The sequence below is a fragment of the Lycium ferocissimum genome, chromosome 3 (assembly GCF_029784015.1).
Source record: "Lycium ferocissimum isolate CSIRO_LF1 chromosome 3, AGI_CSIRO_Lferr_CH_V1, whole genome shotgun sequence".
Lineage (NCBI taxonomy): Eukaryota > Viridiplantae > Streptophyta > Magnoliopsida > Solanales > Solanaceae > Lycium > Lycium ferocissimum.
In genome coordinates, this window is record NC_081344.1 from 7,832,931 (window position 1) to 7,846,316 (window position 13,386).

The window sequence follows — 13,386 nt, forward strand, 5'->3', positions numbered from 1 at the left end:
CTTTCATACTCATAACCACTTATGTCCATACTCAAAACTTAGTCAAACACCTTCATACTCATAACCACTTATGTCTATATTAGGGAGAGGTTTCTAGTGGTTTTTGGAAGTTTGGAGAGGTGAAGAATGAGAAAAAGAAGAGGGAACCGTGTATATATAAAAATAAAATTCGAACAAAAACTTAGTCAAACACCTTCATTCTTTAAAATCTAAAAATATAATGTCCGTTTGGACCGTATAATCGGACTTTTCGAAAGTGTTGTCAACACCTCCTTAACGATCTAATGTCGGATCCTCCAAAAATACACTACTTTTGAAGGATCCGACACGCACCCGACGACATTTTAGGCGAGTCCGAGTAACTTAGTTTAAAATAAATGCTTTTCTTAAAAAAAATTGAAGCACGGCCAAACATGCTCTAAGCACAAGTTTTACCTGCAAGGAGAGAAAGTAAACAAACACAGGTTAAACTGAGCAGAGACATGTTCACTCTCATGTACATTAGTATATTTTTTATGCTTCTGCTAAAAAAATGGATGCATTGCGTAGTTGGACCCTGAAAGATATTACAAGTATTATGTGTTTAAGCTGATTATAAACTTCACTTTTATTTATTTATCAGGACATATAGAAAATGAGGATCAGATGCAAAAGGTTGACCAAAAGGACATCTAATGACATGCCGGACAACAGAGCCATTTGTGCAGCAAATATTCTGATACAAATGGCCATAGGGAAAGGCTGTTTAGCGGAGAATGAGTCTCCCTCTCTTCATATTAAAGATGGTGTGGTTAAAATTTCAGATGGCAGATTAACTGAAAACACCAAGGAAGGTTGCTATGAATTGAAGAAAGACAAGCTGACGAAGATGGAAAATAGCGAAAAATTACACTTGCAATCTGCAGGAGCCACTGTTGCAGAGAGAAAAGGTAGAAAGAGGACATTCCATTCACTTGAATTATCATGCACAAGAAATCTGCAGAAGGTTTGTTCTGTTAATGGTTTTAAGTTTTTTTTTTTTACGAAGTCATTAAATATGTACATATATTAAATTTAGAACCTGGTTATTAGCACTTGAAGTCGTCGTTCTAAAATCAAAACTCATAAACTTAAAATCTTAGCTCCGCCTCTGAGTTCAGCAGCCTTATATATCAGTTGATCGTAATCTTCTACATGGTACATATTCTATGTTTATAATTTGTGAATAAAGTTGATAATAGAGGGCAAAATTTTGCAGGAAATGGAGAGGGAAACTCGTATTGTCCCCACTTTCACCGGCACATTCTCATTTTCCATTATACGTCTCCTCTGTGCTGTACGGAAAGCTTTAATTACAGCACCTGCAAAAAACAATAGCATCATATTTGACAAGTATGTTGAAGACACCAAGAAGAAACAAATAAGGGATTCAGAAGGGGTAATACGGATTGATAAGCATAGTGGGCGTGTATCTGGATTGAAAGGATTTGTCCAAAGGAACTTACCTTCTCTTACTAGACATGAAATCGTGGAGCGTGTGAGATTGAATCCTCGAGACTCTCGTATTCTTGAAGCGAACGAGCGACTTCAGTATTTAGTCAGTGGAGTTCTCAGAGTGTTTTCATCAACAACCAAACCAGTCGGAGCAAATTCACCGAAGGCACTTGTAGTATATGATAGGCATAGTAAAAGCTGGTCATGGATTGGCCCGCTCCCTTTTTACCCATTGGATAGTGACAATATTGAGGAAGAAACATCTCCTCGAGCTTGGGGTCTTCCATGCAAAACTTTTGTGGAGTTGGTTGATTCCTTTGCTTACTGGCTAAAAGAAGGGCAAGATATGCTACGAAAAATTGGTAGTCTTCCAAAACCTCCATATGAATTGATGCAAATGCAATATGTCGATATTGATGAACGGCTTGAAGAATCTAGAACAGCGAAGAGTCTCCCGACGATTAGTCCCTCCTGTGAGGAAATAAGAGCTTATTTCCGTAGAGAAGAAGCTCTAAGGTACACAGTACCTGAAAGGGCGTTCCCATATACAGCCGTTGATGGTCGGAGATCTGTTGTCGCTCCTTTCAAAAGCTTTAGTGGAAAACCTGTAATAAAGGTTCGTGATCACTATATTCTGAAGGAAGATCGACCGCCTGATTTCACTGTCCTTTGTTTGGTAAGAGATGCGGCTGCCAGATTGCCCTTAGGTGTTGGAACCAGAGCTGATATCTGTGTTTTGGTAAGGGACTCTCAGTTCATTGTTGAGGACGTTTCTGATTGGCAAGTTCACCAAGTTGTAAGTGGAGCTTTGGACCGTTTACACTACGAAAATGATCCGTGTGTAAAATATGATAAGGGGTGGCGTCTGTGGGTTTATTTACATGCAGATCGACAGGAAGAAGATTTTGAAGATGACTGTACATGCTCTAATAAGAATAGGAAGAAGGCTAAGAAAAATGAACTCTGAAGTGCTGGTGGGAGGTAGCGGGTACCCTGCGGAAGTAGTCAAGATGTTCGCAGGTCTCCCGGTCACCATTGTTGTAAAAAAATATGAACTCTGAAATTTCTCAAAGCGGTCCGGGAAGTGTTGACTTCAACCAAATGTGTTCTTGCATTTGGTGGAAGTGTAGTTCATCAGCCTTTTTTCTGGAAGATAGTTAATGTAATGTAGACTATTTCAAGATTTCTGAGACCTTGTAAATTAAAGATCAATGTTTTTCAGCTGTAATGGATTGAATGATTACATCTCCTATTTCTCCTGGAGTTTTGTACAGGAGCCAAATCATGTCTTTGTATTGCTGCATGTCCTGGATGCTTTTTGTTTAATATAAGATATCATTACTTCATCAAAAAGAGACGTGCATAACATAAGCTGAGATCATTTTGTGAAACTTGGGACTCTAGAACTTCACCATTCAAGGTTACAGTGGTGTGAAGTTTTCCTAGCTATACAGTCTGCAAGGGCATTATTCAACGAGAGAGTTTCCAGAACCACTAGCACCAAGAACTGCCATAATTTATCCTCCTTTAGCTTCACCGAAACTGTCATTCAACAATACCTTCATGTGATTCATGTCTTCATTCATCTCTGTCTTCCCCTGGCAACTTGCTATCCCTATAAGCTCTCCTCAAGCACATAGAAAGTACTGTCACTTTGTGTCAAACTTTCACACGATAAATGAGGTTATGAAGGAAAGAGGGACATGAAGTAGGATTAGGAAAAATGGGATCATGGAAGTTGCTATTTCCCTCGATGGAGTCACCAAATTCTTGAAGCTCCACCTTTGTCCGGAGGTCTTAAAATCGCAGTAACAGAGAGTCAAATTTTGAAGATAATGGCTGTTAGTATAGATCTTCTCGAGCAGCCAAAAACCAGTAGAAATAAATATCTTATGATAGATCTTCTAGTCACCACCTAAGTTGCCCGGGCTGAGCTGCGGGTGCCTGATACGGGTTCAAATCTAGAGGTCGGATCCTTCATGATCTTTTTTTTTTTTTTTTTTTTTAATTTTTTTATTACTTAGGGGGTAGGGCAAGGGGAAATGGGGAAAGGAATTACAATGTTGGGATTCGAAACCTCACCAACAAGATGAAAGTTCAGGTAGCTTACCAACTGAGCTACTAAGATCCCTACTCCTTCATGATCTAAATTTTAAGATTCGAGGGTATAGATCCGGGTATGAATACGGGTGCAAGTATGCGGCTAGAAATAATTCAAATATTTTTAAAAAAATAGAGTTATATGTCTAAATTATGAGACATTATGTGAAAAACTTACAAGGTATTTCAAGGAGAAAACATTGATTAAGATGACCAGAAGGAGATATAAGGAAAAGGACTTGACCAGAAGGAGATATAAGGAAAAGGACTAACATAGAGATTTCTATACACAAGGTATCCCATTTTCTTTAATTTCACCTTAGCTTTTGTTTTTATTACAAAAATCATTGTATCTGTCTTGAATTTCTCCGTCGATTTTGGTCAATGTACCCAAAATTGATTGACCATATCCTTTACGGATCCCACACCCACACCCACACCCACTTGTTATAAAAGAAGTGCTTGTTAGTATACTAATAAATAACTTGATAAACGAAATGCAAAGCGACCTCTGCCCAATTGTACTTCCAAACTAGCCAACAAATTCCTTTCTCTTGGTTTCAAGTAATTACAACAATTTGAACTGCAGGGAACTTCAGCAATTGGATAAACTTCGTTCGTATAGATCTCCTTGAGAAGCCGAAAACCAGTAGAAATACATATCTTGCGATAATCTTCTAGTCACCAATACAAGTAGAATTTGATAACATAACCTTGTAACCACTAAATCCTGAGGAAAGGGAATAGTAGTGAAACGAAAGTTGCATATGACTACTGACTAGGTAGTAAAAAATAAAAACTTCTTTTCAGAAAGTCTAAGAAGCCTCATAAATCTCAAATATTTGTCATATGAACTTCCAAGCTCGTGGTACTACCTAAATCTGCTACATTCTCTTGCAATAAAAAGATTTGATACAACTTTTACCCGTTTAAGTTCTTCTATACAACAATGTCAAAAATGTACACGTATGTTGAGACGTGAAAAAAGAAGCTAGTTTCCTACATAACATGACTAAGTGGCCCAATGCCTAATTCGTCCTCTATGTCATCGTCCTCTTCAAACAGCTTCAAGAAGCGAGCTTGCTCGTGCTGCCTCTTTTTTCGCTTCCAACATTTGTAGGTGGTAACTGCTCCAAGAATTAAAACAATCGACACTAAACCACAGATGAGAAGCAGAAAAGCCCAGTGCATTCTCTTTTCGCCTTTTGGTGAGCCAGATGAGTGATTTGAAGCTAGAGTAACAATGCAACAAACTGAGAATTAGTACTGAGTATACAAGTAAACGAACTTCACAAATAAACCGAAGCAGAAAAAGCTTCAACTATGAACTGATACTAATATCTTAAGGAATTTGTAGCACAATTTATGTGAATGGATCGGCCATGAAAGTATTATTTCATCAGGACTTCGAAAGTAGTTAAACATAAGAAATAAGTCAAAGTTAAAATATCTTGACTGATCATTTCATAAAGGAACGGTCAAATTCCAAAATGCCAAAATTGCTAAATCTTGCCAGAGACGTTTAACCGATTTGTATATGTCTCATAGAAAGTATGTTAAATAAATGGTGAATCGACGTTTTCATGCAAATCAAAAGTTTATCATTGTGTTTTACACCATTCTTTTGAGCTTTAATCTTTTTAAGTTACTAGGTATTAAATTAATAATACAGGATTTAACCAAAGCTACAAGGTTCGGCCGAACCTGTAGCGGATACTCAAGCTCCTCCCTGCCTCCAAAAAACTATAGAGAAGCTAAACAATATTTGATGTGCACTTACTTTAATTTAATAGTTAATCAACTAATTAATGTTATTGGGAACTTAATTGTATAGTTAACACGCTTTGGCTCTACCCATGAATTATCCAGTAATAGGTCTTTCACAATCAGATCTTAGCTGAATACTCGTTATAATACGCCTGGGTAGATCTATTAGGAAACATAAATGGATTTGTCTTTAACATCTAAAGATTAAAACTACCGAGTATCAGTGACTTCATCTGCATCAACAGCCTCACCTCTATTGCATCAGCTGAAAATGTGTAAACCCATAGAATAAAGAAAGAGAAGATTATAAGGAATTAGAAGACTAACCATCGCGATGAGGGACACACTCTGGACACAAAAATGTGGCTTTGAACTCTTTCTTTAAGTAACGAGTATACTTCCCATGTGGACTAGTAAAATCAGAAGCACATAACTCCCACTCATCAAAAGTATCGTCAGGCTTTATTGAGTCCTTCTCATAGAACCCGCATCGTTTGCACTTTTTATCTGTAAGCTCTGTCAAAGGCTAAAACATAGAATTCAATCAACGTCAAATTCTGGAAGGAGATATAAGTACAATCAACGTCAAATTCTGGAAGGAGATATATCTTATGCCATTCACATCAGATTAGCATAAAGCTGGATAATTTCTACAACAACAGAAATATACCAGCTCTCAAGCAGCATTCATAGTTTTTGAAATTACACGGATAAAAGTTGAAACTGAAATAAACATCGAATTGTTTTTAAGCAATATACAAAGCCAATGATTAGAGTTCTCTCTGCCACAGATGTTAGCTAGCTGTAGCTAAAAAAGGAGATTACGGTTTATGAGGTTTCAAACTTCATTTCCTTCTTCTTATGTTTTATGGAGGAAGACTTGGAACAAGACAAACTATTTGTCTTTGGCACAGTTTTGAGTCAACATTGAGCTACCAGATCTTTTTGTTTAATTTTATTCAGTGGTGGGGGAAGGGTGTTACTTTTCTCTGAGCACAAGGTTGGTAAGTTAGTGATTGAAAAACTATACTTTGTAAATAGAGTTATACTATTTATATAGGTATACTATTACTTTTCATACATATATACTAAATCGTGAACACCCTTAACAAAATTCTTGGTTTCGCTACTGTCTTACAGGAATGTTATTTGGCGAAAAAAATGTTTAAAGAATTGAAAAATGAGGTGATAAGTATCATAGAAAAAAAAAAATTCCCCTATTTCCTTCTCAAATTCCCAGTGAATAAAGGGCTATTTCCTCCATTCACAGCTTGGTCCAAGAAAGCTCCAACTAGACAAAACCTACTGCTCCCATCTCCCAGGTTTTGTCCCATTCCATCTTGGGCAGCTCCCAAGCAACTCATCTCCCCAACAACTTCCATGTCCCAAATGCTAATTTCCTGAATTGATTCCTCCACCATCATGCAACACAAATATCTCATTCCCTGCTATATTTATTTCTGTTAATTATTGTTCGTTAAAATATACCAACATGTAGCACTCAACAACCATTGAAAAGTTCCCAACACTGCTTCTCAAACCAACCACTAAATAGAAAACTACAACTTCTACACTCAGGGAAAAAAAAAAAAAAAAAAAGACGAAGACATGACACTCCCTACCCCCTTTCCCAAAACTACATTAACCCAACTGAAGCAGCTCTAGGTAGCAATTGAAAAGAAGACTTATGACCAAAGTCCACAGGTGGGCAGGTGCTGCAGGTCAAAATGTTGCAGCTGAAATTTTGTAACCCGGTAGGTATCATGTAACTGGAAAGTAAGTTAACAAGAGATCTGTGTAGAAATTCTATTGAAATTGCAAAGAACCAACACTTTGGCTAAATGTAGGTAAAAAATTCACCAATCTCGTAAGGAAGTAACAGGTTCCCCTTTACCGGAAACTCTTACCCCCAATGTGTTAGGTCTTAGCAGGAAAATAATGGCATGAGTGTTGCCATATTTCATGGTTATTGGCAACATTAAAAAGGTTTTACCTTTCTCAACACAAACAATTGCACAAGTTTTAATGTTTTCGACGAGATAGCTACATTGTCAGTGGTGAGATGCAAATACACTTGTATACAGGAAAAGCATTTTGCAGTTAAGACAGTTGTAGCAACTAGCAAGCTAGCATTTTGATAACCAACCACTGTGACAAATGGTTATTGATGGTAAATTTTAAATGTTCAAATTATCCCTAATGCCAAAGACACTGCACTCAATTAATTTTCTTTCATCATCTTCTTCACACATTTAAAACAAAGGGAAATGGAAATGTGAGAACTGGAAAAGATAGCAAGGAGAAAATTCCCTTAAATCAAAGAATTGAGAGAGAGATTCAGTCATTATAAACCTGCCAAGACTCTTCACCCTTGAAGATATACAAGACATGTTTTTTCTTAACATCTGGCAAAATTGTCTTGTTTTCCCTTTTACACTGGAAAAACACTGTTGGTTTCGATCCGAATAATTCATGTTTCTTATATATTTCAATAGAATCCAATGTAACAACTGCCCCTATGACTAATCCTGCATGAACAAACAAACAAACAAACAAAAAGATCAATTGTTTGTCTCCTTTATTCATATAATCGACCTCAATTAATTTAGAATCAAGACATAGACGATAGATTGATTAAAGATCGACCAATTAATAAAAAATAAAAAAAAGACCATGCATCTTTTTCGTAAAATATACCTGGAAGCAATCTGAGAAAAAGTGAACTACACAAAATTAAAACGATCGGAATTAATCTAGGATTTAAGGAATAATGCATCGTGACATGTAAAGTTTATTCTTGAATTTGTGTGCACAGATGAACACGATCATATCAAATGCTGAGGAAAAGGCTGAGGAGCAGTTCGCGCGCTGTTCAACAGTTAGCATTTTTATTTGACACCAATTTTATTATTACAAAAAGTTTTATTCGTTTTCATAAATTTCATTATCCATTGCAACTAATAATCCATTTAATAAAAAAAAATTCTTAAAAAAATTATAACTTTCCACTTCAATTTTAAAAAAAAAATTATACTTCCTCCGTCCAATTTTACTTGTCCAGTTTGAAAAATCAAGAGATGATTTATCATTTCATATATATTTTATCCTTATTATTAATTATTGGGTTGTAAAGTTCAAGAATTTCTTAGTGACTGAACAATTTTTAAAGTATGTTTTATTGATTTCAATCGTTATGCTACTTAACAATAATTAAACGTAATATAGTAAAATTATCATTCTATTTTTCACTTCTTAATAGGCATGACAAGTCAAATACATGATAAGCATGGACGGAGGGAGTAGTAAATAAAAGTGAAAAATCTCATCCATCTTCAAATGTACCTTAACTTCTTTCCAAAACAATTTTATCTTTTTATTTTTTGTACGGCACCGACTATTCAAAAGTATCAAGATCATTTTGCCCTTATTTTTCACATGACTCAAACATCTAATTTATAATTTTAGTGACTTCTTAACTATCATTGTCCACTGTGACTTTCTTACTTGAAAAAGAAAAACTAACCCGTACACTTAATTTCCTATAAAATAATTGAATACAAATTTGTGTGTTATATATCATTGATCTAATATTTATGTGGAAAATGAAAATACAAAGATTGTTATGTGAGGATTAATGAGACATCAAAAATTCAAAATCAACTAGAGTTATTCTTTCTAAGTACCAGTATACTTGTACAAGTTTAGGTTTAAAAGAAATATTGATTCAAAAAAGTTAAAAATTATATATCTATATATATATATATATATATATATATATATATATATATATATATATACATATATTCATTCATATACATGTATGTATATTATGTAGGGGTAGGGAAAGGAAAAATGGAGGAGATTACTAAAAATTATTCATATATGATAGTAGAGCATCATGACTTTTACTAAAAGAATCGTTAATATATTCTTATTTACTAAACCAATATGCCAACTTATTTTAAAGGGTACGAACCATGTAGCTTTTACAGACCTTCAATTATTCTGGGTATATACCTTAGGTTGCAAGACATACCTATTAGAATAAGGTTCTCAAAAAGATTATATATCTTGAACATGTCATATGCACATGAGCACATCAATATATTTAGAGTTATCTTGTCTATAGTAAAATTTTGGCTGAATACATGTACATGTTTAAAATGAGCAGATCCGTCTAATTTTCCATTTAACGGCCTTCTTAATAGATACAATTTTATGAACTTACGTTTCGTTTTTCCATAAATTAAGTTTAAAATGTGTCTATTAGACATAAATTTTACAGCTCCAAACAAACTAAAGTGAGTGTATCTCACTCGCTGCCAACATGGCTAAGTTAGACCAATAAAGAAATAACATGTGATTAAGAAAGCAAAACCCAAAATTGGAAGATCGTCTCTCTCTAATGCCACACTGGGATGTGGTGTTGTTGTTGTTGCTCTAAATACGTATACGCATTTTTAAAAACATGCATTTTTCCATTTAAACACTTAAATCAAGAGAGTGGCTTTGTTAGACACTTAAACTATGCACAAAAATGTGCCTATTGAACACAATATGCACAATCAGCCAACAAAACAAGTGCGTGAACATCACACACTGCTGATGTGTCATCATTCACCAATCAAAAAAAGACAAGCCACACTAAAATTAATCAAGAGAGAGGGAAAAGAAAAAAAAAAAAGACAACATGAAAATAAGTGTTTCTTCTTCCCCTTTTTTCGCAGAATCTCATCTCCTGTCGTGTGACTTCATTGCAGGGCGTTCTGTCCAGCGTGCCATGGAAATGGGTAGGAGTTTTTGCAGAGGTTTAACTCCATCAGTTAGTGAGAAAAAATAAATCCTGAGTTAAATTAATTGAACCACAATATTCGCCATTCGAGACCAATAAAATAAACGGGAAAAAGGAACGTGGGGCGGTGGTGGATTGGGGTGGTGAAATTGGAAAGTTCATTCCTTCCCATTACCGTAAGAACAAAACCCATTAGCGAAGTGCAATTTGTTAACTATGACTATTCAATATTAGTTGAGGCATATTTTCAATTCGGGCATTTTGACCATTTTATTTCTATGAGACATTAGGGATATATGGAGGACATGAACTAAATGGAGGTTTTTGTCTGTTCAAAAGTTACCTAGTTGACTGAAGACACCATTTTTTCCGGTGACCTCTTTACTGAAGGTTTCGATTGACTGTCAAAATGAGCAGATTTTTCACAAAGTATCCATGTCAGTAAATTAGTGACCTCATTCACGCGATTAGAAAGGGATAAAAATCACATTTCATGCCATGCCAGCACAGCGTGCTGAATAGATACAATTTTTATAGACATGAGGTGTTCAATAGGTCATTCCCTTAGTTAAGGTGTCTAAATGGAAAATTGTGACAAGTTTAAGGGGCTACCTATGTATTTGGCCTTCTTTTTTTCTGTTAGCAATAAATAATCTATGGCTTCTTCAAGTAGCTTCATCACCAATTTTATGTGGATCGGAATGGAAGGCTTTTGATTTGAACTAATTTCGATATGAGGAAGTGGAAGTTGAAGTTTCGTTGATGCAAAAATTCTACAATTCTTCTTCTCTCTTGTTTCTTTCTTCTTCTTCACTTTCCTCTCTACTTCCTTGTACAACTCCAACAATGGTGGTATCTGTAACATGGATACTAGTTTATGAAGATTCAACTGAAATCATATATTATCACAAAAATACTAAAAACCCGAAAATATACATGTAAAATTTTGTCAACGATTTTCACAGTGATATGGCATTACCAAGGAGAGCTCTTGCTAGTTCTATATAAATAGTCGAGTATTAATGATGTCCACCTGCTGAGAATTTGAAATGCATTTAGGGCCTTTGTCTTCATCCTTGTGAGGAGGAGAGAGAAAAAAAATAGAAAAAGAGTAAAAGTGGAAAAGAAATAATAAGAAAAAAGCAAACCAAAAATAAATTAGCTACTTTAAATTAGCACTTTGTGTCTAATAAACACATTTTGACTTGAGTTCAGAGGTTCAATAGGAACAAAACTAAGTTCAGATGTCTAAATGAAAAATTCGAACAAATTTAAGGGGTTGCATATGTATTAAGCCTAAAATTTTGAAGCGGGTAATAAACATGCTCATAAATCAAATAAAAATGTAAATTGTGGGCTATCCAAGAAAAAAAAAAAGAGTTACTGCTGCTATTTTTACCACCTAATCGCAAGTGGCATTTGTTGGTAAATGGTAGAAGTGCTAATGTCTTTGAGGAAGAGTTTATCCTTGAAAACTGAAATAGCTAGTGGAACTGAGGTTGAACTCTGAAAAAATAATAATACATGCAATAACCTTTTGGGAACTTATCTACTGTATACTTGAACAAGAGCATTATATTAGTGACAAAAGCACACCTACAGTGGGGAGTCTTGTGCTACTAAACAAAAATAGACGTTTTTAATATAAAAAAAAAAAAAAACCATATATATAAATCTTGCTAGCTAGTAAATCTTTGTTATTCACCACACAATAATCTTCTTATTATAACTCTTACAAAAACTAAGATGTAAACCAAATGACTCATAGGATACTTTGTCGTCGTTTTAGATGTTGTTATCAACCGGTTTTGCTAATAAATATTTTCTTGTCCCACATTATTATATCCTGCATAAAATAATAGTAGAGGAACTTCCATTTAAACTATGCTATTATTGTTTATTTATAAGAATAAAAATGGAGCAACCAAACTATTTAACTAATTGGCCTGCATGCCTTAACCTTACCATCATCTTTAAATTTACTTCAATCTTATAAATTCGAACAACACTAGCTTAACTTTTTTTGAAATAAAAGTTACATACTGAGAACTATATACATGTACTATAATCACAATTTTCTTATAGTAAAAATAGCTTCATAATATGTGAAAAGGCATAGTCACAGAAAAATATCGACAACCCGAACTACAAAAAAAATCATATAAATTAAAGCGAAAATACTACCCTATAAATAGTACTCCCTTCGTTTCATAATAAGTGGTTCTTTTAGCTCATACACACACTTTCAGAAATTGCTCACTCCTAAAAAATTACGAGTGTTTTTACTAACTTACCCCTAATCAAATTGTGCTTACATAATTAAATGCCTAGAAAAGGAAAAGGTAATTAATGAATCTTGATTATTTAAATAAGGGCAATTTTAGGAGAACCTGGCTAAAGTATTTTTAAAATCCTAAAACACCACTTATTTTGAAAAAAATTGAAAAGCCCAAAAAAATTACTTATTATGGAACGGAGAGAGTACTCCAGTTTTGTGATGAAATATTATAATTCATGGTAATTAATGTAAGCGTTCATTTGTACTTCTTTGTCTAATTTCGTGGTTGGTGATTTGAGGTTAAACCACCTTGGGGGCTTTTAATGTCACATTAATTACAGAAATAAACAACCTTATTTCATGGTCAATAGCCGTTGGAATCTTCAATTTAATCTTTCATTATCATTTGCGTCTTTTTCCCTTTAATTACGGTAACATCTCTACCTTTGCTTTTTCTTTTTGACAATACAGGACAATTGCCTATTTCTAATCATGAGTGGTTTTGTGTATTGATTGATAGTAGTATATATTTTTTACATCATCGGATTAACTAAACTTATAATAATATGTAATTATTCATAGCATAGCTAATATTTCACTAACATGAAAAATAAGATAAGAACTAGCAGGTTAAATTACACTAACAATATGAAGATTCTTTAATTACTAGCTTAGCGTATATGACATAACTTCATTTTTATCTATATCACAAAATGCTGCAACTATATTGAAATTCTTATACTCTATTCTCCGAAGAAAAATAAAGAAAAAGAACCTTGTGCATTCATGTCGCGTAAATTTTACTTTCGCCTCAATTTACCAAGATTTATGTGGCCCGACACCCACTTTTCAAATAATTTAACTAAATTTTGAAGTTAAATTGGATTATATTAACTCATTATTTTAACATTAAAACATATATATTTGAAAACTATATGAAAAGTACTATAAGTTGCAACTTTTCTCATATCATTTT

At 34.2% G+C, this 13,386-nt stretch overlaps 2 protein-coding genes across 2 annotated transcripts; one reads left to right on the plus strand and one right to left on the minus strand.

Annotated features, from left to right (window-relative positions):
* The first annotated feature begins 632 nt into the window (after nucleotides 1-632).
* On the plus strand, nucleotides 633-2,809 carry LOC132050900 (uncharacterized). Its single transcript, XM_059442240.1, has 2 exons — nucleotides 633-985; nucleotides 1,238-2,809. The coding sequence occupies exons 1-2, from the start codon at nucleotides 635-637 to the stop codon at nucleotides 2,438-2,440; spliced, it is 1,554 nt and encodes a 517-aa protein (XP_059298223.1). The 5' UTR covers nucleotides 633-634; the 3' UTR covers nucleotides 2,441-2,809.
* A 1,385-nt stretch (nucleotides 2,810-4,194) lies between these two features.
* Nucleotides 4,195-8,205, minus strand: LOC132050901 (uncharacterized). Its single transcript, XM_059442241.1, has 4 exons — nucleotides 8,038-8,205; nucleotides 7,693-7,868; nucleotides 5,668-5,866; nucleotides 4,195-4,805 (listed from the first exon to the last, which is right to left on the minus strand). The coding sequence occupies exons 1-4, from the start codon at nucleotides 8,114-8,116 to the stop codon at nucleotides 4,573-4,575; spliced, it is 687 nt and encodes a 228-aa protein (XP_059298224.1). The 5' UTR covers nucleotides 8,117-8,205; the 3' UTR covers nucleotides 4,195-4,572.
* Between the last annotated feature and the right edge of the window lie 5,181 nt (nucleotides 8,206-13,386).

Bases quoted from the DNA above. Each gene is read 5' to 3' on its own strand.
- LOC132050901 (XM_059442241.1), bottom strand. From the start codon at position 8,116: ATGCATTATTCCTTAAATCCTAGATTAATTCCGATCGTTTTAATTTTG. The intron at 7,869-8,037 runs GTATATTTTACG...TTGTTCATGCAG, and splicing joins TTTTCTCAGATTGCTTCCAG to GATTAGTCATAGGGGCAGTT. The intron at 4,806-5,667 runs GTTAGTCTTCTA...TTGTTACTCTAG, and splicing joins GTGTGTCCCTCATCGCGATG to CTTCAAATCACTCATCTGGC.
- LOC132050900 (XM_059442240.1), top strand. From the start codon at position 635: ATGAGGATCAGATGCAAAAGGTTGACCAAAAGGACATCTAATGACATG. The intron at 986-1,237 runs GTTTGTTCTGTT...AAAATTTTGCAG, and splicing joins GCACAAGAAATCTGCAGAAG to GAAATGGAGAGGGAAACTCG.